Source organism: Echeneis naucrates, chromosome 4, assembly GCF_900963305.1.
Source record: "Echeneis naucrates chromosome 4, fEcheNa1.1, whole genome shotgun sequence".
Lineage (NCBI taxonomy): Eukaryota > Metazoa > Chordata > Actinopteri > Carangiformes > Echeneidae > Echeneis > Echeneis naucrates.
The window spans coordinates 3,416,572-3,437,441 of NC_042514.1; the positions used below are offsets into that span (position 1 = coordinate 3,416,572).

The 20,870-nt window shown below is 43.0% G+C and overlaps 2 protein-coding genes across 3 annotated transcripts; both read right to left on the minus strand.

The window, feature by feature from the left end:
• Window positions 1–200: 200 nt before the first annotated feature.
• LOC115042660 (guanine nucleotide-binding protein subunit beta-4) lies at window positions 201–11,504 on the minus strand. 2 transcript variants are annotated; one of them, XM_029501081.1, is made up of 11 exons: window positions 11,295–11,504; window positions 5,568–5,803; window positions 5,160–5,198; window positions 4,530–4,636; window positions 3,882–3,896; window positions 2,630–2,693; window positions 2,039–2,201; window positions 1,437–1,503; window positions 1,039–1,240; window positions 672–888; window positions 201–342 (listed from the first exon to the last, which is right to left on the minus strand). In XM_029501081.1, the coding sequence occupies exons 2-11, from the start codon at window positions 5,622–5,624 to the stop codon at window positions 236–238; spliced, it is 1,038 nt and encodes a 345-aa protein (XP_029356941.1). In that variant the 5' UTR covers window positions 5,625–5,803; window positions 11,295–11,504; the 3' UTR covers window positions 201–235. The 2 variants fall into 2 exon arrangements, with proteins under 2 accessions (XP_029356941.1, XP_029356940.1); XM_029501080.1 differs by lacking the exon at window positions 3,882–3,896.
• Window positions 11,505–17,353: 5,849 nt separating this feature from the next.
• On the minus strand, window positions 17,354–20,867 carry aldh7a1 (aldehyde dehydrogenase 7 family, member A1). The gene is made up of 2 exons (XM_029500025.1): window positions 20,771–20,867; window positions 17,354–19,557 (listed from the first exon to the last, which is right to left on the minus strand). The coding sequence occupies exon 2, from the start codon at window positions 19,550–19,552 to the stop codon at window positions 17,924–17,926; it is 1,629 nt and encodes a 542-aa protein (XP_029355885.1). The 5' UTR covers window positions 19,553–19,557; window positions 20,771–20,867; the 3' UTR covers window positions 17,354–17,923.
• Between the last annotated feature and the right edge of the window lie 3 nt (window positions 20,868–20,870).

The following is a 20,870-nucleotide window of genomic DNA, read 5'->3' on the forward strand; positions in this document are numbered from 1 at the left end:
AAAAAGAAACATGAAGCATCACTTGGAAAAGGTAGAAAGAGTCAGTACGACGTCACAGGTGGGCAGGCCGCAGCGGACTGGAGGGCGCAGGGTGAAGTCAGAGGATTTGGGCTGACACAGTGTGCCTCCCGTCCAGATCCACAGCCTAGCAGATGAGTTGGATGGGGTTGCAGGTGGGGGGGGGGGGCAGTGACTGAGTACGGGGGCAGACGACGGTGAGGGGGGGGGGGTTGTTTTAGTTCCAGATCCTGAGGAAACTGTCCCAGGAGCCGGTGGCCACGGCCATGCCGTCTTCTGTCACTCCTAAACAGCTGACTCTGTTGTCGTGGCCCGCCAGCACACCTAAAGGTCCGGGGGGGGCAAAAGACAAAGTTAATTAAGGTGCCAGTTCACCATCAATGATCAATTTATGATTTAAGAACATTTTCAAGCACAAATCAAAAATATTCCCTCGTTCTAACAGATATGAAATTAGCCCCATTTTAATCATCTTCAGATATTTTTACGCCATGAAATTTCAAACTTCTTCATCAAGACAACAATCAGCAGGTTCTTCAATAATCACAGTTTTCCTAAATCCCTGCTTCATCCCGTTTTTTCTGAAGAATTTAAAAATGATACCGGCCACCCGTCAATCCGAAAACTCGTACCACTCTCCAGGCGTCACTTACCCGCCCGTTCGCCTTTCAGAGTGTCCCAAACGTTGCAGTTGAAGTCGTCGTAGCCGGCCAGCAGCAGCCGGCCGCTCTTAGAGAATGCCACGGAGGTGATGCCGCAGATGATGTTGTCGTGGCTGTACATCATCAGCTCCTGGTCAGCACGCAGGTCAAAGAGCCTGCAGGTGGCGTCATCTGAGCCCGTACCAAAGGCGTTCCCGTTGGGGAAGAACTGCAGAAGGAAAAATTTATCATCAGGCAGAAGGAAAGAGTTGTTAAACAGCCAGAGCTGATTATCTGAGAAAAAAAAAATACCCAACACAAACCACATCATAAACCTGGAAGACTCTCATGTGTTTGTGACTTTTGGTCCAACACTCACGGTGACGGCGTTGATGTCAGACACGTGGCCGGTGAAGGACTGCCTGCACATGCCGTCACGGATGTCCCACAGCTTGGAGGTGGCGTCGCAGGCTCCTGACACGAAGGTCTTGTAGTCCGGGCTCAGAGACAAACTCATCACATCGCCAGTGTGGCCAGAGAAATTGGTGGCCTGCTGGCCTGTCTCAATGTCCCACAATGCACTGCAACATGAGAAGTCCAGATTAAGAATTCATGGCGAAAGTGATTGAAAATCTGGGACGTATTCACAACAGGAGAGCTTAAACGTCTGGTTTGTGTTAACACAACACAATAGTGAAGTGAAGGAGTACGTCAACAACAAGAAGAAAAACATCAGAAAACATGGGACATTTTTACAGCTCAGAGCTGTTGGCTCACCAGGTTGTGTCTCCAGAGCTGGTCAGGATCTGGTTGTCATCCAGGAAACGACAGCAGGACAAATAGCCTGCGGACAAACAGAAGTTCCACATGAGATCAGTTAATCGGATATTTTAATGAAGACTGTGTGTGTCACATGCAAAGCCTTCCCCTAATAAATAAATAAATAAATAAATAAATGGTGAAGGCAATTTCTGATCCTCAAAGAAAGAAGAATTGAAACTGTAATCTCTCCACAAGTTCTACCACAAGACTGCTTTCTACATTTCATGACGATGTTTTATTGCTGACTTTTAAAGCTTTAAATGGCTGTCTAAACTTTGAGCCCATGTGAGGATTGAGATGAGCAGCGGAGGGCGAACAGTCGTTTGCCTTCAGAATCTCTTCCACTTTTCTGTCGTTCTGATGGACATTTTAATTACCTTGTCTTATCCCTGATTAACGCCTGACATATTTACTCATTCAGTACTCTTTTACTACGCTGAGGTAACTTAGACTGCTCTAAGTGCAACATAAATAATTGGACTCCATTAAAACAAACTAGACAAACACAACATAATAAGACAAAAATATGTGTTGAGGTTAAAGGTCTCTATGGCTACCTGTGTGTCCAGGTAGCTCCCGGGTGACGCGAACGTTTCCTTCGCGGGTCTTCAGGCTGTATATGGAGCAGATGTTGTCCAGTCCTCCGCAGGCCACATAGTTCCCAGAGGGGGCGTAGGCGCACGTCATCACCCAGGAAGAGCGCAGTGGAATGGCATGCATCTGAGGTCAACGAGAGTCAGTCATCTTCTTATTGAATACAATCATGGAAATAATGTTGAGCTTCATGGCTAATTAAAGTTCGAAGTTATCATGCTGTGGTCAGTTGGTGGGTGAGTCTGGTACTTTTTAATTCATTAGAAGGAAAAAAAAAAAATGAAATATGAAAGGAGAAGGTCACTGTTTTTATTGGCTTTGCATGTGTGTGGTTTTTGTTGGTCCATTTTTGTATTTAAGTATATTGCTGGTCTTCGCTCTGTCATGTAACTTTGTTCTGTGCTGGTTTGCAGTGCTTTGGATATATTTATCAAACCAAACTGTTTTTAAAGTTGCTATATTAATAGATTACTACTATAATAACTTTTGTACTACCCTGCACCTCAGTGTATTTTAGCCCCACTGTGCTTGTACACATTTTTCCGTGATCTCACCTTATTTGTCGTGTAGCTGTCCCAAATGATGAGCTTTCCATCTTGCGAGGCACTGACGAGTAACCTGGAAACAAGTTAAGGAGAGCAGCGTGAGAGAGCGCTCGCCGCTGACAAACACACACAAGTTTAAAGGTACATGCAGCCGGTTCATTAAAAGCAATGACAGCCAGTCACTTCACAGACTACGGTGCTCTGTCAGAAAGCATTCAGCTCATCGGTGGACTCCCTCCCAGTGCACATTTCCCCCCTCCATCTTCCCTCTTTGTCCCTCTCCTGGTGGAAGTCTACTTGTCCAGGGAAGCCACTTTAAATGTTCCACTCCATGTAATATTTACTACGCCGGTTATGTAAAAGTCCCTGCTGTCGGGTGGGAGGTGGAAGCCTGAGGGGTTGGGAAAGCACTAGAAACAAGCTGAGGTGGGGCAGCGAGGAAAGACGAAGCAGAGGATGATGGAGTAACAACAGGGAGGTAGAAGTGAGAGCTGAAAAGTGGTACAGATGCATTAACAGCTGGAACTTCTCACTTCCATCCCGCCTGTGTGTTTTTACCTCTCCGGGGACAGGAAGTAGTTTGAGGGTACTACACTACAATCAAGAGGAGAGTCGTCAAGCGTAAATGTCAGTAATTGTATACAAAATAAACACAGGTGTCCCGCAGGGTCACCCGTCGGGTGCTGGGCACATTCACACATACACACTTAACAGACCCACCTGGATTGAACGGCCTCTAAATTATCAGCGACAACTAAGACAGAGGGACAGCATGTGATCTAAATCCTGTCAAAAATATTAACTGCAAACCTCAAACCTGTGTTTTAAGAGATTAGTGCACTGCATGCATACCGAGGAAACTGTCTTCACTGATAAGTCCAGGTGCTCATACTTGCAGCAAACAGTTAAAAAGGCAGTTTGTAAGTGACCTCCATTTGAGGACAGCGACAGATGCTGTCCAACGTGGACACAGAGGACCTTTTTTACTCACTGATTACACGTCAGTCACTTGGGTGACTGGCAAAGATCTGAGCTCTTACAAACTGCATCTTTAAGAAATGATTGAATAAGCTGTGGTGGATGTCCGACTACCTGCCTGGTGGATATCATTACTGTGCTCAGAGTGAGGGCGTAAATACTGCTAGCACTTAGATGTACAGTAGTAGTGGAGGTGGCAGTGGTGACAATCATCTATGGTGGTATTAGTCATATTAGTAGTAGTAGTGGTGGCGGTGGTACTAGTAATAGTGTAGCCCCACACCTGGGACTGCCGTCACTGCCCCAGTGCATTGCATTGAGAGACAGATTGACAGAGAAGAAAGATCAAGAATGACACAGACACGTTAAACACAAAAAGAAAAACAATAACCAAAAAAAACACTAGCTGAGAAACTCTTAACTGGACTGATAGTTATTGTGCAGCGGGCTGAGCTGATACCAGACTGTTTTATTTCCACTGTTAAGTTCCTGCATTCTGACTCAAGGTGTGTCCGTCTTCTGCTGCAATGGAAAACCTGCAGGCTGGCACTTTATTCTCCCGGCATTTATCTCGACTGTTGTAATGTTAACAGTTATCGCGCCGTCGCTGGCAGGTGTGATATTCAATATTCTGCTGGAGGGACCAGGATATAACGCTGCATCGGGGCAAATGACCCTGAAAATGTTTACAATTACTAAAAAAAAAAAAAAAAAATCGCCAAAGACATGGCGCAAATTATAATGATCATTATGTCACTTGTACTGTTTGAGCTGTTTGTGAGTCTTGTCCTCTGCAGGCCACCGTAGTTACTTTCATTTCAATGTGTTGAGGGATAACTAAAATTATTGCCTCTCAAAATTCCAACAAAGTAAAATGGCTAAAACTTTTCACATCCTGCTTGAAGGCGGTCTTTTTGAATAACTACACTACCTGGAGTCGCTCCCCCAGTGCATTGCATAGATCTTGGCCAGGTGGCCCCTGAGAGTGCGCCGCGTCCGCATCTGTATCCGGCCCACTGAGTCCAGACCAGCTGTGATCTGGGGAACATAAGAGCAGGCATCAGAGACGACACTCAACAACAGGCCGACTTCACTCAGACATAAACAGTGATGAATAAAAGTGGCGGTTATACTGTCCGTGGAATATTAGAAAGCAGAAATATTTATTTTCACGGCTTTGGTTCAGTCACTTTATTTTCAGAAAACCATAAAACACCATGTGCACAAGGGAAATGAAAGTGAATAAACGTTGCTTCAACTGAGCCATGCTGCTGGAACTAAACTCTTTGTACCATTTTGTTCTGCACTTTGTAGCAATGAATCTTCAACCTTAAATCATTCATTTCTCTGTCTATTGTCTTGCCTTGTAAATATCTGTAACATTAATATATTAAAAGGGAGTAATTCTTATTTCCTTATTTCTGTCTCATAGCTTTCAGTAAGTTTTAAGGCCTTGAACACTCCCTTCTTGTGCAAAACAAATGACAGTCACACAAAGGAACAGGAAATAAAACTGAAATTCCTTTAACAGTGATATGAAGGTGCAGAGGAATTGTCTTACCTGTGACAGAGTGGAGTCACTGCAGGCTTTCCTGGCATCCTGCAACAAAACAAAAACCTCAATGCTCAAGCTGACCAGGTACAGATTTCAGGTTGTGCATATAACGACAGACAATCCTTTTGAATAAACGTGTGCCATAAATTGTTACCAGTCGCAGAAACTGAATGATCACAGAATAATCACACGTCACAACAGCTGACATTTATAGATCTATTCCTCAAATCCATTTTCTGCCGGAGAATGGAGGGGGCTGATTGACAAGTTGTATGCCAAGTGCGTCACTGTCTCATCTGAAACTGTGTGAGTCACAGCTTGCAGTGGCACATGTGATGTACACAGGCGTGTGCAACACAACACAAACAGACACACGTCAACATAAACAAATATGTGTGAACAATGTTGTTGTACCCGGATCTGATTGCGTAGTTGCTCAGCTTCCTGCCGCAACTGTTCCAGCTCGCTCATTGTTCCGGTGTGACTCGTTCAGGCCTCTCTCTGCTCCAAATACTGACCGGGCTGGGAAACACACGTGCCTACACGCACACACACATACACACACGTGCGCACATACACACACACACACACACACACACACACACACACACACACACACACTCACTCACGTGCACTTTCCCAGCTGACACCTGCAAAACAGAGAAGACAGAAATACTATAAGTTGAGGGGGCGGGCGGAGCGTGAAGGATGGGAACACTTCCATCAGACAAACTTAGGTATCCTGTTTGGGTTCAAACCAAAGGGAGCAGGGAAGGGTGGGGCTTGGGTAGGGGCTTGGAGGGTGGCCTGGCTCTTCAAACACCCCCAGTCTGGTTCAAAAGGCCATGTGAGCTAGGCGCTGACCTTTCCTGACTCAATCAGCCTTTTGTTTGGCTGCACTGCTCTGTTTGCTTGAACCAGCCCAAGAGCACTGGACATGTGTGTGTGTGTGTGTGTCGCTGAGAAAGAGAAAAATTTGTGCGTGTATTTGTTTTATTTGTGTCCACATTATATGAGTGTTTATTTGAATATGTGTCTGGGTTAAGTATGTCAGGTTCAGCATCTGTCTGTATGTGCGTCTGTGTGTGTGTGTGTGTCACTGCCTTTACCTTAGGGAGCCTGAATGTGGGTCACAAAGCACTTATACGCTCCTCAGAAATCTTTGGACCGCACCCCCCTCTCCATTTTCCAGGCTGTTTTACAGTCCGCAGTCCAGAAGTTAAACCCTCTGAGATTAAATTTTCAGTTCCATTTTCTATAATTCAACAATTAGGCTGAGTCCAGCGCTTCCTCCCCACAGGAAACCATCTTAATGTAAAGTGGAGGATGCTTGTGTTTTATCTTCTTTCTTGTTTTTTTTTTTTTTTTTTTCAAGTCTTTAGGGCCCAGTTACTTATTCACCACAAAGGAAAACGCCTGTTATTTTACAAAAAGCAAATAATTAACCAGGACAGTAATGTGATGTTCATGTATCTGAAAATGCCTCTTCAATATGCGGCACATTTATCTAGGTGCTGCTGCTCTTTTACATTCCCGGTTCCCTTGGTTTTGGCCTTTGTCCCTATCATCGTCTGACACAAAAGAGAACCGGGTTGGACAGATCCTTGTGGGCTCTTGTCTCAAGAGGTCTTTGACAGTAACGAGGGATCAGGGACAGCGAGTGTTGCAATGCTTTCAGCTGTCCAGGAGTGACGTCAACCTCTCCTCCAGCTGACGCAGCTCTTTGACAGCCGTGAATCCACTTCACTGTACGCTTCTGAAATCTGCCACGTCACACAGAGTGCCTTGTGGACCGCCAAAACACCCAAAACAACCTTCGACGCTCAGCTAAATATTATCGATAGATGTTTTCAGCCTCTGGTGCTCGTGCCGTGAATTCATTGAAGCACACTACAGACGTGAGGTGTGATGCTGATAACTAAGATGCACTTCCGGTCTTTCCATCATGTGGGTAAAACTGAGAGTTCTGATTTTAAGGCCAGTCGTGGCACTGATTTGTGGTTGAGTCACATGGGTTGTCCTGCTCAGAAACATTTGTGAAACCAAATCCAGGCCCCTCAAAAAAAAAAAAAAAAAAGGTATTCCAACAAACCACATATCAATCCCAACCAAAAGAAGCTGGATGAATGCTTCCTGCTACGTCATTTAATAATTCATACTTATGAGCCTCAGTGCCTGTGTGTGTGCGAGCATGTCTTCTTTCTCCAGCTGTAGGACTTGAGTCATGCAGCCAGCCAGGCGGGCCAACGCAGGCCCAGAGCATGGCACAGCACCGGGGGCCACAAAGGCGGAGCTGTATGCTGGAGCTGCCCATTGTTTAGTATGTGGCCACCAGATACAGTACAGTGCTGCTTGGCACCACCACAGTCGGTTCTCTGAGGCTTCAAATGCTGCTGCTCTGCTTTACCGACACAAACCAGCCATCCATCCAACCTGTTGACCCCGATGCAGCCGGCAAGAGACCATCGAGTCTGAGACAGGACCACAAAGCAGCTGTCACTGGCATAACAATGTGCCCGCCTAATTCTCTCATTAGATAACCAGGAACTTTATCATCTGTTTACATGTGAACACCCGTCAACGCTGGATTCACTTCATTCCTGTGCTGCACTGACAAAGTCCAACATGCCAGAGGAGCTTATATATGAGCCATTACACATGGCTGAGGTTATCTAAAGCATGCTATCCTCAATTCAATAATTCATCACTCATACATCAGGAGTTACAGCCTCGTCCTCAGGCTTTAAGTCTGAAAACCTTTGCCGGCAAAATAATTATACCAAACATTGAAACACTTTTGAAAGTTTAGATTAATAAATGATGGAAAAGGAGGAAACATGAGCAGAATATGTCAATAACTGAAACTTTTTCTGATGGTAAACTAAATATCTTGGGGTTTGGGTTGCTTGACAACAGAAAAAGAGCTGAAGACCTCACCATCCTTTTCTAGCGTTTCATAGACCCCAAAATAATGAAAGAGTGATGATGGTTGGTTAGAGCCCCCGTTTTAAAACCACAGTGAACAGTTTTTACATGTTGTTCAGATGCACATCTACATAATCTGATTTTAATCCAGGTTACCGCCAACCATAGTTTATCTTGTCTAACAGTGTCATGTAAATTTTTCACTTTCAGTTTTATACTCAGAGTCAAACGGAGAGAAAGAGATACACACGGAGAGATCTCCTCAGTGCTCACCTTCTCCACAGTAAAGTCTTTGTCCATCTCAATCCACTATTAGTCTCAGGTTTGCATAATAGAGCTTAGTCATATATTTTTGACAGGACACACTTTGTTCACACTGATTCAGTCTGTTAATGTTCAACAGGAAATATAGAGCTACAGCAGTACAGGAGTAAGTGCTCCAAGGGAGACTTGTGAGATCCAGCAGCCAATTTCAAATTTGTAAAGCAAAAAAACTGAACAATAAATAAAACGGAGATGATTTGCGTCAGAAAAAACATGAATGGAATCAGAACACAGATATTGACATTTATCAAGTAAACCCCCCTCCCCCTCCCCCCCCCCCTAGGTCACGTACAGTAGAAAGTCAAGCACATCTGCCTCAGTCATGAACAAATACTGGTGAACAGAGTGGCAGGGGGTGCAGGCAGTGCAGCTGCACAAAAGGCCATGGGGGGGTCCAACAACATCAAATGGTCAGGAAGTTAAGGAATTAGCATTATAAAATGCCAGGTCTGGACAGATTCTTGCAGCATGGCCCACTATCTGTGCTTCATGCAGATTTAATAGAAGGATTTAATATTTATCATCATTATTAATATCAAACAGTTGGACTTGAATACTCTGAATTCAATTGCACTGAACAAATAAATCTAGCTCCCTTCTAACTAATGTCTGTAGTTGTTTTAATGTCTCCTTTATTGTTCGTGTCCTTTTTTGTATCTGATTTCATTTTCTGTAAAGTGTACTGAGAACATGTACCACAGTGATTTTGAACTTAGTAAATTGATTAAAATAATTGTTCACCAACTCCGCTCAGACAAAACAAGCTGGTGAATCTGCAATATACCATTCAAAGACTGGAGTCCTATTAGCACTGAGTTTTTTATGTATTTGAATTTTATTTTACTTCCTCATCAGCTCTGTGCAAATTTCACTAGTGACAAAAGCAAAAGATGTTTCATTTTCACGAGATACTCCCATTTTTATTTAAGAGCCTATTTCAGCAGCGTACGTGGTGAAGGGGCCCGACTGAACATCGACTAAGACACTGACATGAAGCATTAAAGTGAAAAGCAGATGGAGAAAGGAAAGGTCCGCGTAGTGTAAACTTGTTCATGAGACTATTCAAAACATGCAGAGAATGGAGGAAATAGAATGAGAGATTCCATTCAGATGAAAGACAGCGTATCTTACTTTTTTGTACAGTCTCTTATCGTGTATTTAATGTGCTATGAATTACTGCGAATGAGTATTTGAAACCCACGACCCGACCCTGGATAAGCGGATGAAGATGGATGGATGGAGTATCTGAAATAATATTACAGTAAACTGACAGGAACATGGAGAATGAATGTGTAATGACTGTATGACCTACTCTGGTCATAGGCTCAACCCCACCCACATCAGACAGCTGTAGAATTACACATAATCTAGTCACACATCATTTCTCATCAAAACTACAAGAACCTAAGTAGACTGGGCCTGTTTGGACAAAACTGGATCCAAGTTGTGCCAAATGATCCTTTTGCAGAGATGTTTTGCGAATCTGTGCTAGTATCTACAGGAACTGTTGCGCTTGTAAATTTAGGTGTGGCAGGTTTCGCAAACAAACAGCTGTACAACAACAGCTGAAACCAGCATCATGCCATTACAAAACGAAATATTTACTTCATAAATCAATACAAACACTATTGTTTTCTGTACTCCGTTTATATCAGTGAGAATGGGCTATATGACACAAACATCTCCACAGTTTAATGTAAACCAGTTCAAGATAACAAAAACCCAAACTACTAGATTGTAGTAAAAATAAATAAATAAATTAACAATGCATAAATAGGTGTTGGTGTTGTCATGATCCCATCAACACAACATGACTCCACAAAGATCATACAGTGACGACATTACTGCCCAGTCCAGTAGCACATTGAAGCAGACATCAAATTATTGAGAAATACTTTTAAATGCTCTGTTTCTTTACATTCAATCTGCTACTTTATAACAATGTTCATTAATGGTTAACTTTCTATTCTTCAATTTTCAAATTGTTGTTTATTCTGTGGGAGATTTTTTTTTTTAAAGGAGTCAAAAATCCTCAAAGCATGCTTAAAAAACGAACAACAAACCACCTCATATTAATTTTACTATGTTAAAAATAACGGCGACTGCTTTTTGAGAACAAGCAAAAGTATTGGCACCTGCACCAAATAAGATGGGAACAAAAACAACATTCACGATGAAGCTTTCACTTAAATTCTCCAGAATAATTTATATCGAGCAGCTGTCAGACTCCACACACAGACTGTCAACAAGAGCAGAGACAGGAAGCAATCAGCTCCATCAGCACGGACACACACGGACACACACACACGTCTTTCTGAATGGATGTGAACGTTTCGAGCAACAATTTGCATCATGAGCCGCTGCAGTCATGCAACCGGTTGCAGCTCGCATGAAGGCGCACAGTGTTTTGTATTTTTAATGGAGGAGGGGGGGGGGGCAAATAACAAAAAACAAGGCAATGGGGCAAACTGCTATAACACACAACTAGTATATATAATAATAAGGAGAAGGGGGGGCACATAAGTCCGCTGCTAAGGGGGCTTGCCCCCCCGCCTCTCCCCCACCGTAGTTCCGCCTGGAAGTCATTTGACAGGCAGTGAAAAAGGCCTGGTTTGGGGTTAATGTTTAAAAAATAAAAACACGCAGACTGACTGAAGCAACAGCCAGTATGAGGTCAGTTATGTCAAAGAAACACCGAGCTGCTGAACATTTCAACACTGTCTGACATTTCTACATCCCAAACCCGCAGCCGAAGAAAGCAATAATAATAATAATGATAATAATAATAACAATAATAATAATAATAATAATAATGAAACTCCACGTTAGCTCAGAAGGAAAGATAAAAAAAAGTCACCAAAAATAAAAACTAAAATAAAAAAAAAACCTCACCTGAAACTAGCTCCTTCTTCTTCTTCTTCTTCTTCTTCTTCTTTTATGAGGAGGGGATCGGCTCCGTCCGTCCTTCCACTCTGACTCACACAGATCCGTTTTCAGTCGTGCACCATGGCCCCGGCTGGGAGAGGAAACCCGAAGAGAACCGGTTAAATATTTTAAAAAAACGATTTAATCGCTTTTTGTGGCTCAGAAAGGAGCGACTCTCCGGTCGGATGTGACTTAAAAAAAAAAAAATAAAAAAATTTTCTTCACCAAGCAAGCTAATCACCACACCCATGAAAGTGGGAACATGGCAACAGCCTCGGCTGGAGGGGGGGTGTGGGGGTGCGCGTTGGCGGTTAGATTGGCGTTTTGTTTTAATTTTACAGCCATTAATAATAGCATAAAATCACCCAAATCATATTTAATCATTTTTCTTTTTTAAAAATTACGAATTCGCAGTAAAATAAATTCGATAACTTCGTTTATTTCAGCGAGAGGAAACGTGTGTAGCTATCGGTTTCCCCTACAGACGGAATGGTATCGGCCGTCAGCCCCCTCAACAAAAAGGAACCGAGTGGGACACCGGAAACAGACATAAGAGCCGAGCGGGACTGACTCACATGGACCTCACCTCTGTTTGAAAAACAAAACAAAAAGACAGATCTACGTCGAAAATACGCTCTTTAAATTAATAAAACATATATTAATTCACTGAATTAACCGGAAGAGTTTAAAAAAATACAGTTATCGCTAAATCTGGAGGTGAGGAAAAGTGCAGTATTTGGATTGTTTGTTTGCTTTATGAATCAAATCTATTGGATTCATTTGACTTTGGGGCAGAGGTGTGATTTTTCTTTTTTTTTATTCACAGAAAAGCCTAAAAGTAGAAAATACTGAAATCAAACCACAGCTGAATAAATTCTATTGTGGTTATTCAAAGTTTATCAAGACTGCAATTATCCAAAGGTAGAATTGGTCTGCAGTAGAGCTGAAATGATCCGTCCATTCATCGACACAGAGTTAATTAGCAATAATTTAAAAATTGATTCATAGTTTGTCTTGAATCTTTCTTTCTTTCTCTGTTTTACATCAGTAAATATTATTTATTTGGGTGTTGGACTATTGAAATAATTCACCTAATCTCACCTTGCTGAAAAAGGGCGATTGGCATTTTCACTAAAAATAAGAAATGACTCAAATTCTTGCACCTTATTGTAACCTTATTGTACCAAGCAACAAGGGACATTTCTAAAGAAATATTTTTATTTTTCTGTTGCAACATGCAGGTTAAATCATTAACAGTGACGAGAATATAGACAGATTAAGATAAATGAGTAACTATGTCAAAATCACCCAAACTTAAAATGTCTGAATGGTTTGGACTGTGACAGATCTCACCTCGGCATGCCACAGATCGCTCATTGAAAAGGACCTCTCTCCATGAAGGAAGGATGAATTTTTAATGGGGCCAATGAAAGGGAGCAGTGGGATAGGCTTTTCCATATCTCTGCATGAGCTATAATCAACGGAGGGTGGATGAAAGTTGCCCGGTCCTTAGTTTCCTTTCAGAGTGGCATGGGGTCAGATTAAGTCTAACTGAATTCACACACACACACACAGCAGTAGTTTAGGTGTGTCAGACCAATTTCCTCTTAAACACATTATGAGGATTAGAATTGAGTTAATAGCAGAGACAGATGTTGTGATTAATATGTCATTAGTGCAGCTGGGATCAAGTTGGCTTTTTTTTTTTTTTTTTGGTTTGTTTGATTTGGTCTTTAACAGTGATGATTAGTGCAGCTGAGACAAAATGCCATCCTTAAATAATGATACATAATTTATACAAAATATGTAATTTGCGTGTTCTGCAAAGATACATAAAAGGTTTGTTTTTTAAAAAGAGATATTTTATTTTCTGCTGTAAAACAAATAGATGGCATGTGCCAAATCACAACCACAAACCAGCTCCTATATCAGAGACAAATGGCCCTCACAGCCTTCCAGCAATTAAGGCTTTTCTGTTATTGTTAAACATAACAGGCGTATGAACCAACAGGTTCATAGCTTGTTTTAAAGATGACACAATCCTGGGTCAGCCAAAGCTTTTAGTTGTGTCATGACTGAAGCTGTTAATGACTGCTCCAGGTAGATATAAATCATGTAACTACAGTTCGATTCTAGTCATTACTGTGATATTTTTTGCTGCCTACAAATAGTACACTGGAAATTTACTAAAAAACTACGTAAGGAGGAGTTTGCTTTCTTCCTCTCGTGAGCAGAACGACTGAATTCATTATCTAGCTGAGAGAGTCGGGGTGTCCAAAAGCACATCCTTGGCCAATCAGGTCCCTTGGCCCATTGCTTGGCAACCAAAAGGGGAAGGAGGGAGCAAATTGACACTGTAAAAATAGCACATCAATAGCTCGGTGTCTGAAAAAAAAAGGAAAGACACGGGTCTTGGTGAGGCTATAAATAGCCCCATGGAGCATTGCACAGGTATTGTGTACAGTATCGCAACTGTATTGTTGCCAACATTCAGCATGAGCAGGAAGAGTCATGCAGCGGAGAGAAGTCATTTGAATGTGAGGTTGGTTTATGGGAAGAGAGGAATGACAGTAAAAGTCATCCCGTAAGTAACAACAGGTTGGCGCAAGCTTTTCTCATCCTTATTTTTGCTGCGTGATGTTTTGCATGTCTACAGGCTCTTCCTCTGCAAAATATTCAAATGTACTACAATAATCAGTTATGTGCACAGACAAAGTTTGCATACCAGCCGGAATTTAGCGCCTCGTGGCAGTCACAAACAACTTGGATGATATATGATGTTTTCATCTTATCACATAATTATATCTGCATTTTGTTTATAGGAGGCATTGCAGTGAGCTACAGCTCCTCATTATCTCCCAGCTACAATATGACATTTGTGAAACGGGTGGTACACTCGTGCCTTTTGTGTAACAGAAGTGTGGAAGCAAAAGACGCGGCCAAAAATAGACCTATCACGTCCAATTCAGTTTCACAGGACTGCTCAAAAATGAGCTCGATACGTGGGTGATCAAATCAAGTGGAGATAATGGGACATCAATCTGAAGCAGCTTTTCGATGCCTATTTTTACCAGCACTGTCCCTTTTTTTTTTTTTTTCCCCCCACATGCGGCGATGCGCCCTGAGGACCTCCATGTAATGCTTCCACTGTATCAAAGGCAATTAAAAGGTGTAGCAACAGTAGAACCTTAAAAGGCTTTATCAGGGCCGTCTTATCCACCAGACATCTCCCGGGGAGGCTGGCCGTTGCCAGGGCAACCCTCACAAATGGCGACTGACGTCAAGAAGGTAGGAGAAATACCAGGGAGAGCCAGAGCTGCTATGCATAATGGATTATTGAAAAAAGGGCCCTCTTGAAGAGTGCAAAGTGACTTAAAATATGCGTGCTTTGCTGGGCTTGCTGCTCTCTCTCTCACTCTCTGTGTGATGAGGAAAATAGATGTTGACAGTTTCAGGGTTTTACTTGCTGGCTGGCACAACTTGGGCTTGGTGGGCCCGACTGAAATTATTCATTTTTAGTCAAACACTGCTGATGAGCTATCTCCTTGCAGGATGCATTTTTCCAGATTGGGAAATGCTGCACCATTTTTATTCTTTTTATTAATGGGAGTCTTTTTATTTATTCAGTTGGAAAATGTGCTTGTCCGTGTCCATGTGGTTCTGTGTCCCTTTTTTTCTGTGCTAAAATGAGAATATCTGGCTACACCTGCATCGTATTTCACCCAATCTAAACCAACAGATCCTTCGGTGGTCACATTAATGCAGATGACTCTAGGAAACGATCATTTCAGGTCATGGTTAAGTCTAAAGCCTAACTACCAGCAGTTTACGCTGTTCCTGTGTCAGGTTCTTGTCTAATCTCAGAGCTATTGTTGGCCCATGAGAGACTGTCAAAGCGGCAGCTTGCTGAAGAGCCCTCATCGTTTCTGTGATAATGCCTCTCATGCTCTGTTGGAGTCACACTAACGACAAGCGGGACACCAAGTGTGGATTCAGGTTTGCTGATGGCAAAGGCCAAGTACTGTTGCTGCCCAGATTAATACAGCGGGACAGAACAGCATGGGAAATAGAGAACTGAAAGGGTAGAAGTGGGACATATACACAAATTCATTATCATTAAACCATGCAATATATTCCAACCATTTCAGTAATATATCAGATTTGTGATCACATTTTCTAATTGAATTAGCTTCAATAAAATTTGTTGTTCAGAAACTAGTTGTCAAAGGTTCTGTGATAACAGAAAATCTGGATGTTTCCTGTCACAGTATTTGAAGTAGAAGCCACACTCAAAAAATAAAAAATAAAAATAAATTAAATAAATGTAAACTGTAAAATGCGCATGGAATAATAATAGGATAAGTGGACTGAAGTTTAAATTGTTTCAGGTAGAAGCTGCTGCAGATGAAATGTGCAAAGAGAAGAACTGAGAGTGTTTTAGTCCAGGGGAATCCCAGACACTTCTGTAAATCAGGAGATGCAACAAGCAACACAAAGCATGAACCTAAATGCTCTGAGTTTCCCAAGAAGTGACTCACACAACTCATGTATGGGAAAAAAAAAAATTAAAGGAAGTGAGGAACAGCCCTGATGTGCTAATGCCACCCTTTTAGAATGCCTACCGTTGCAGCTGCAAGTCTGTGGCGCCAGATGATCGTTAATTTATTTCCACAAGCACATTGTTATTTTTGACGACATTTTTTCAGCATTTCTGGTTCTCAGTCTGATTTAGGTGCACCACAATTTCACAGTGTAAGGTGAGACAGAGGTGTTGCTTTCATGTTGCACAAAATGCAAACAACGCCCATAACGCCAGGCACACAGATTGGATAGAGAGACTCACAAGAACACCATAGCCACCAGTGTTTCCTCCCTTTGTTGTGAAAATGTAGATAAAATGTTTGTTTTGCCTCCACACCCATCTCCATTTCAGTTCAAGTTCTAACTCCAGTTCAGATCTCACAACAGGAAACACAGTAAATTAAATGTAAATATCACAAACAGCAGGAATGGGCATCTTTGTACACTTAAAAAAATCTAGTTGTACAAGCACATCACGAGTGAACAAACCCAGACAAGACATTTAACAATGGGCACGTGAGTTGACCCAAAACACCACAAATTATTTACGCGTTTCTACCTTTTTCCAGTGCAGATAGGCAGCAGAAGTGGGTGTTTTCAGCGTACGTCCTGAACGGCATAGATTATGAGTCGTGCAGGCGCTCTGGTTTCACTTCTTCCTTTCAGCTGTGAGTGTGGATGCTGCTCGGAGGAGCAGTAAATGGAGAGAGAGGAAGAGCTGGAGTATGAGGTGGAGAGCTGCTGAGTGGGAGGGGGAGCATATGGGGGGCACTGAGGATGGGAGATGGAGTAGTAATTCTATTAAAGAGACATGTTCATGCAAATAAAACCTGCAGTGTTTCTAGTTTTTGTTCAACACCAATTCTTAATGTTCCTCTATATTTTGTCTACAAAGTAAAGTTTGTGGCATAAGGAGTGACTGCAGTTGCCACTTCAGAAAATTCCCCACAGAAAAATAAATTGCTGTGATTATCAGGTGTAACTGTGGAAATGGGCTTTGAGCCAAATGAATCTACATAACAGCAAATGTCTTGAAACGACACCCCCATCGCCAACTTCATTTAAGGTTCATTTTAGTTGCAGTGTGAAAATGATATCAGAGATGTGTGGTGAGTAACACTAACAGTTAGCAGCTTCACACAACTCCGATGGCTGCCAAGTCCATTCTCAAGTCAATTCAAATGTACAAGTTGGCATTTATTTTGTTTTACCTCTTTTTTGGGTTATTGTCTGCAGCTCTTGCACTAAACACTCCATCTTCATTTATTTCCCCTCTCATTTTTCAAAATCTTGACTGTGCCTTTACATTTTGTTGGCCTGAATGAACAGAATGTGATGCCTGAGATAACATCAGGAGGTATTACTAAATCCAAGTTCTAAAAACAGCTGCTGCTAATTCTAATTTTAATGACATATGGGGAAAAAAGGTTGACAGAATTGACATGTAAACAACAAGCCTTTATTTATTGTTAAGTCTGAAAAGCACATTGGGAGTTGTAGATGCCAGGTACAGTCTGTTAATGCTGCAGTAAATATACAAGCAGTTTGAAAGACAAGTACTGCATTGAAAAGCTATCTGCTTTTGCTTGCTAGTCATGTCAGAACTGTATCCTGCACTGAAAAGTCTGTTTCTCTTCATATGAAATGAACCGTCACATATTAATCCTCAATGATATCAACTCCAGTTTTTCTTCCAAAATAAAGATTTATTTTTTCATATCATATAAACCATCTGGTCCAGTCATCTAGATCTCGAGAAAAGTGCACACCAACAGTATTTGACCTCTGACACAAAACTATTTTCAAACTCCAAATCCTAGCTTAGTATCTAAAGCCACCACTACAGCCTTAGATTGATATGTGACTAACGACACTAATAAGAAATTATTTCAAATTCAACTGATCTTTTTGGATCCAAAAACAAATTTCTTGCATCATTTACCTGACATTTTGCTATATATGTTTAGTGTTGTCTTTTTGTGCTCTGTGAAGCTCAAAGAAACTACTTCAGTGTTTCACTCAAACTTGATTCCCTGGGCCAGAGGAAGATCCTTGCTGTAGTTTATTGTGCACGTCGAACGCCTCATGTATTGCTTCCACGAGTCACTGCCAGACTCTCTTCCACCTCCGGTGTGTTTCTCCCCTCCGAAGGCTCCTCCGATCTCAGCTCCGCTTGTGGGAATGTTGACATTCACGATGCCGCAGTCGGATCCCTTGGGACCCAGCCAGCGGAAAACCCGGCCCATATCTTTGGTGAAGATGCTGCTGGACAGACCCTGCTTCACCTCATTGTTCCAGGCGAATGCCTCCTCCTCCGTCTTGAACTTGAGGACGTAGAGGATTGGGACGAAGGTTTCTGTCTGGACGATGGGGTCATTGTGAGCCAGCCCTGTGATGATAGTGGGCTCCACGTAATTTCCAGGACGGTCCATCACCTTTCCCCCACAGACCACAGTTCCGCCCTGTTGCTTGGCCTGCTCAATAGCACCAAGGTACTGATCCACGGCCTGCTTGGTGTGGAGAGGTCCATACAGGGTACTGGGATCCCATGGGTCTCCGATCCGGACTTGTTTGTAGGCCTTGGTGATCCTCTCTACCACTGTGTCATGAACACTCTCGTGCAGCATCAACCTCCTGGTTGTGGTGCAGCGCTGGCCTGCGGTTCCCACGGACGCAAAGACAGCAGAGGGAACCACAAGATTTAGGTCAGCGTCCTCAAACACAATGATAGCGTTGTTTCCACCGAGCTCCAGCAGCTTGCGGCCGAACCTTTCCTGCACCATCATGGCCACCATCTTTCCCACGTGGGTGCTGCCAGTGAATGACAAGAGATCCACGCGCTCATCCTTGGCCATGGCGGTGCCGATGTCAGCACCGCCGCAGGTCATGGAACAGATGGCGCCAGGCAAGTTGTTCTGCTCTAGCACTTCAGCCACGATCTTGGTAACTGCAACGCTTGTGAGAGGAGTGGTCGGAGCGCCTTTCCAGAGGCAGACGTTGCCACAGGTCAGAGCGATGGCATTGTTCCAGCCGTACACGGCCACGGGGAAATTAAAGGCGGTGATGATGCCGACCAGACCGACTGGGTTCCATTGTTCAAGCAGAGCGTGGCCTGGCCTTTCTGAGGGCAAGATGGGCCCACCAATCATTCTAGACAAACCCACAGCATAATCACAGACGTCAATGTATTCCTGGACCTCACCCACTCCCTCAACATAAATCTTGCCCATTTCTATGGACACCAGGCTGCCGAGGGCTTTGATCTTCTTTCTCAATGCGTCACCAATCTGCCTCACAATCTCCCCTCTTTTTGGAGCAGGAATGTCTGCCCACACCTTCCAGGCCTCCCTTGTCTTCTGGACGGTTTCTTCATACTCCGCCAAAGTGGCCTGGGTGACTCTAGCGATGGGCTCATTGTTGGCGGGACAGTAAGATGTGACGACTTCCCCACTTCCTCCCCAGCTCCCGTTGTAAACACCGGGGTTGTCCTCAGACAGGCCGAGCTCTTTCAGCCAGGCGTATTTGGGCTGGTTGATCAGGAGACCTGACATGGCTGCTGACTGCTGGCAGTGTGCAGATGCAAATTTACTTCTTAAGAGGAGCCCGCTGTGCCGGGCAAAAGTCAGGGTCAGGCAGCGCTGCATGGGTGCTAGAAGCAAACAAAGTTAAAAATTAATTTTAAATGTTCAAACACTTGGCAAAACAGTGAGACTGTTCTGTTCAAAAAAATATTTTCATGTTAAAACTATCATATTCATATTTCACATTACCCTTACTCAAACTATCATTTTCTTTGCAGTTCTCTTAAATGCTGCTATCAAATGAAAGTGTTTTTCAATTTGAAAATTAATAAATAACTTCAATGTGGCCTCAACTGTGCAATAGTGCACAACTGGATACAGTCCATGCGCACTGAACAGTGTGAGGACGGTCGACAGGTGCTGGCCAGGAACAGCAGGTTTAAAAATAGGAGCTTTCTAACTCTGAATGTATACATGTGTAAGACTGCCACGACCACATTTTAGTCACGATTTGATTGTCTTTTTCTGATCATTTTATGCCACTACTAAGAAAAAGCGTACACCTACAACTAAATCCACGATGTCAACGTCAACAGATGCTCATCGAAATGCAGTCTGCGAATTTTAGAAATGAAGCACCTCATTGTTATTCACTGCAGGAGTAAACCATCTTCGGAGACATGAAAAACCACACAGTGCTGCAACATATGGTCTGGTCCACACAGAGCCTGGGTCTCAACATCTAGGAGCCAGTCTGGGATTACATGAAGAGACCAAACACTCCAAGATGGAGATCTGCTGACTACCCTGACCAATTGTACAATATTTTTAAACGCATCCTCACTTTTGCATGCGTTTGTAAGCATGAAGGAAATTCAACAGTAAACTTAAAAAACTCAAACTAAACAGGACACAGCAGATAGTGAAAGTAGTGCTAAGAGTTAATTTGACACGATGAGACAGGCTGCACAAAAACAGCTCCACGTTTTAACTATGTGGCCTTCGTGTTTTTCCACCATCTGCGCTTGCGCAATTAATCCAACTTTTCGGTCACCACGAGGCTGTAAAATCCGACTCCAAAAGAAATGTGGGATTATTAAAACCCAACGCACTCTGAAAGTACAACAACAAAGTGGTTTTAATGTGGCATTTGTCAACACAACAACTTTTGCACCACGACCCGGCCTGTTCGTTTGTTAGCCGACCTGGACTCAAGGTCCCGCCGTCAACGGCTGCGCGCTGACGTGAGACTTATTTCCCTCTTTGTTTTTTAACCATCTATAAGCGACTTTCTGCCCCCCGATAGCGGTTTCTCTTTTGCATTTTATTTGATAAACTCACAGCAATGTCAGGTCTGCGGGGGCCACGTCCGCTCCTCGGCGTGGAAGAAGTCGTCGGAGAAGATCCCGGAAGTAGTTCCCCTGCGCGGCGCTCTGATTGG